Here is a 3864-nt window from a genome sequence, read left to right on the forward strand (position 1 = left end):
ATCTCTCAGTTACCACTTTATTTTACTTTCTTCAACAACTAAACTTAACCCCCCCCCCCCCCTCCAGCCCGTACGAGCGCACTTTAAACCCTCCCCCAGGGTATGTACCGATGAAGTCATTATTCCAACCAACGGTACCAGTAGACTACGACCAACCGTTCATAATCCCGATACCGATTATTGAAGATTCTCCAACTTACGACTCAATGCTCAAACAAATGCTCGAATGTGAGTTGCTGCCCTGGTTTTGTGTGGATTTATTTTTGATAATTTGTAAAAAAAGCAATTGTGAAAAAAAGGCTTTAATTTAGTTTGTAGTAAAAACATAATAACCTCCAAAAAATATAAATAATCCCCAAAAACAACCATTGTATTTCCCACATTTTAGTTGTAATTGGATACAGTTTAATAGGATTCCACTGGATTTGGTTTTGTTTTTTTTTTTAAAAGTATATTTACTCATTATTTATCCTTATCCTCGTAATTCTTTTTTTATTTCCAGCGCACGAATGCGAGGAGGATATTTACATGTCTATAATGACGCAACCGCCTTGTAAGTTATAACTGCTTGTTTCTGTTATTGTGTGCGTGCCTTTTTGTTGTTTTTGTTTGTTTGATTTTACTTTTGTATGTTTGTATTCTATACTGTTTTTTTCTTATTTTTTTATTTTTTTTATTTTATTTTGTGTTTTTCTTCTTGTATGTTTACTGTTTTATTTGTTTGTTCTTGTCGTGTTCTTTCCGTTTGTGTGTTTGTTTTTTTTTCCTTTTTTTATTGTCCATTGTTGTTTTCACTGCATGTTTATAACACAGCGGGAAATTAAAACAAACATAGAAAGTTTGTATTATGTCGTTTAACAATTAATTTGCATTGTGTTTTACCCATTGTTACATCATATATTATGATGTCATAATGCTGATTATTGTTGTCATAGTGTCAGAAGCTCCCATTGTTCCTCCTCGAGATACGAGGAGGTCTATGGAGGAGGAGGAGAGAGTGGGAGCAGGAGGAGCGGGAGCATTAGTAGGAGGAGTGGGAGGAGTAGGAGCAGGAGCAGGAGGAGCAGAAAGAGTTACATACGGGACTTGTAAGTTGAATTTATATTAATTATATTTGCTTTGACCCTGGCATTATGTTGGCTGATATGTCACCCTAACTTTTAAACAAGGGTGACTTCATATACTTTTGCACACAAGATTTAACTTAATATCTCCTTAACTGTGCTGATAGGTGTTTTATAATATTATATGCTGATCATATGTTAGACACAGTGGTTAACGTGCCTGTCTGTGGCATAGAGGATACCGGTTCAAGGCTCGGGGCTGCTACCAATGTGGGCATATGTGTCGTTGAACAACCACTAAATAGCAACAATGTCTCATTGTATGGCGGATGAAACGTCGGTCATTTAAGATCACACACTAACAATTGTCAGAGGATTTCTTTCACATTTATAATAATCCCAAACAGAGAGACATCATCACGGTTTGCCGTTACGTGTCTTGCCCAAGAACACATTCGCCTGCATTTAAGATTACAAAACAAACAATTGCTAAAACTTTTTCGCACTTATTATATATTTTGTTTCTATGAAAACAGTGTCGATTCCGAAGATTCATTCATTATTAAGCCCGGCACAGCAAGAACTTATCCAACTTCAACAAAAAGTGAAAAATAATGAACTTACAACGAACCAAGTATGTAATGCCGGTTGTGGATAAAGCATGGCAGGTTTCAACAGTTTTGTGTATAGTAGGGTGGGGGAAGATGGGACACCTTTAGCACATAATATTCAAATATCCTGATCGTGTTTTAAACAATTAACAACGGGATATACGGGAGTCATGGGGGTACGGTTTTATAATTCATTAAATGTTCTTTGTTTACTGCCAAATGGAACAAGAAAATAGAGTGAAAGGTGTCCCATCTTCCCCACTCTGTTATAAAAGGAGTTACAACTGAAAGAATCACTACACGAAAACTAAACAAATGTGATAAATGTCAGTCCTCTAACATTACGAACATAAATTACCACAAGATTTCTTTCACATCAGTGATACAATACACCCATATGTAATTTAAAACAAGGTCCTTAACCTGCAGTTAAAACACATGGCATATTTTAACAGTTTGGTGAAAAAATGTTTGTCGAAAAGTGAACAATTGTAAATGGATCTCTTTTGAAACATATACATATATAAACCACAACAATAATATGTTATATTTACTGTACAACAACAATATCGACAACAATAATATCCATCCAGGCGGTATTAAGGTTTAAGGAATGGGAACGCAAACACAAGGAACAAGCCGCATCGTTCCAGTTTCAACAAGAATGTTTACAACGCGTTCGATTGAGTTTGATTAAAAGTAGGGAAGAAAAGCGAAGCAAAGGTGAGTGACCTCGTGCTCGCTGTTGAGTTTGATATTTAATAACTGTTTTGTCTTTGAATGTTTAACCATCTTTTTTGTTTTGTGTTTTTTTTTTTAAATTAAACGAAAAATTGTTTCTTAATCCAAAATTAGTGTTTTTGAGAAAGACACTTTTCTGCAATTGCTCCAACCCAGTGGTCACTAACAGATTGTTCAAATTGTCAGCCATATTTAAAAAACCATCACCCACAAATTTACATATGTGGTAACCCGTAAGCGAGCTCGAGGTGTATGAAACAGAACACCCGTGTTATAACAACTGTTGTTGCCCGCCATGCGAGGATAAACAAGTTACATACTTTCTCACCACAGGTGTAAGCGATGTTGTTGAAATATCGGGTCCCATAGTGGCCGGGTCGTCAACTTATGATCTTGTGTTGCGGAAAACTAACGATGGAGATCCAAGTGAAGTTATCTATGGGAGTACTACGGTGGGTTTTAATTGTGCAACACTGCATATTTTATTTGTGCAACAATGCATATTTTAATTGTGCAACACTGTTTTTAGGTAAAAAAAGAAACTAAGGAAAAACCTCCAGGTCAGTGTTGCCAGTCAAATATTTATAGTGTTGCCAGATATTAAATTTTTATTTCTTTATGTTTATGTTATAAATTAATGAATTAAAACTGTGTATGCTGCAGTGTATAGCGTTAAGTTAACTTAATGTTCACACGCAGAACCTGCACCTCGTGTCATTCGACCGACAGCCAACTTTGGTTCCTCCCATATTGAAAGTTTCAACTCAATGGTGAGTGCATACCTCATGCTCGCTGTCGAGTTATAATATGGGTGTCTTCTTATACACCAGACACACATGGTGTATTCATACACCTCATGCTCACTGTCAAGTTATAACACGGGTGTCTTCTTATACACCAAACACACATGGTGTATTCATACACCTCATGCTCACTGTCGGGTTATAACATGGGTGTCTTCTTATACACCAGACACACATGGTGTATTCATACACCTCATGCTCACTGTCAAGTTATAACATGGGTGTCTTCTTATACACCAGACACACATGGTGTATTCATACACCTCATGCTCACTGTTAAGTTATAACACTGATGTCTTCTTATACACCAGACACACATGGTGTATTCATACACCTCATGCTCACTGTCGAGTTATAACACGGGTGTCTTCTTATACACCAGACACACATGGTGTATTCATACACCTCATGCTCACTGTCGAGTTATAACATGGGTGTCTTCTTATACACCAGACACACATGGTGTATTCATACACCTCATGCTCACTGTCAAGTTATAACATGGGTGTCTTCTTATACACCAGACACACATGGTGTATACATACACCTCGTGCTCCCTGTCGAGTTATAACATGGGTGTCTTCTTATACACCAGACATACATGGTGTATTCATACACCTCATGCTCACTGTCGAGTATAACATG

The 3864-nt window shown here is 37.0% G+C and overlaps 1 protein-coding gene across 1 annotated transcript in view; it reads left to right on the top strand.

The window, feature by feature from the left end:
• LOC100181255 (phosphoinositide 3-kinase adapter protein 1) overlaps positions 1-3237 on the top strand; it is a gene marked incomplete in the record, with an annotated part of 13125 nt that extends 9888 nt beyond the window's left edge. Inside the window, 8 exon segments of the mRNA XM_026839167.1 lie at positions 68-228; positions 503-553; positions 936-1088; positions 1601-1698; positions 2269-2398; positions 2750-2868; positions 2946-2976; positions 3116-3237. Of these exon segments, the coding sequence (XP_026694968.1) occupies positions 68-228; positions 503-553; positions 936-1088; positions 1601-1698; positions 2269-2398; positions 2750-2868; positions 2946-2976; positions 3116-3222 (850 nt within the window).
• Between the last annotated feature and the right edge of the window lie 627 nt (positions 3238-3864).

Source organism: Ciona intestinalis, unplaced genomic scaffold (genome assembly GCF_000224145.3).
Source record: "Ciona intestinalis unplaced genomic scaffold, KH HT000163.2, whole genome shotgun sequence".
Taxonomy (NCBI): domain Eukaryota; kingdom Metazoa; phylum Chordata; class Ascidiacea; order Phlebobranchia; family Cionidae; genus Ciona; species Ciona intestinalis.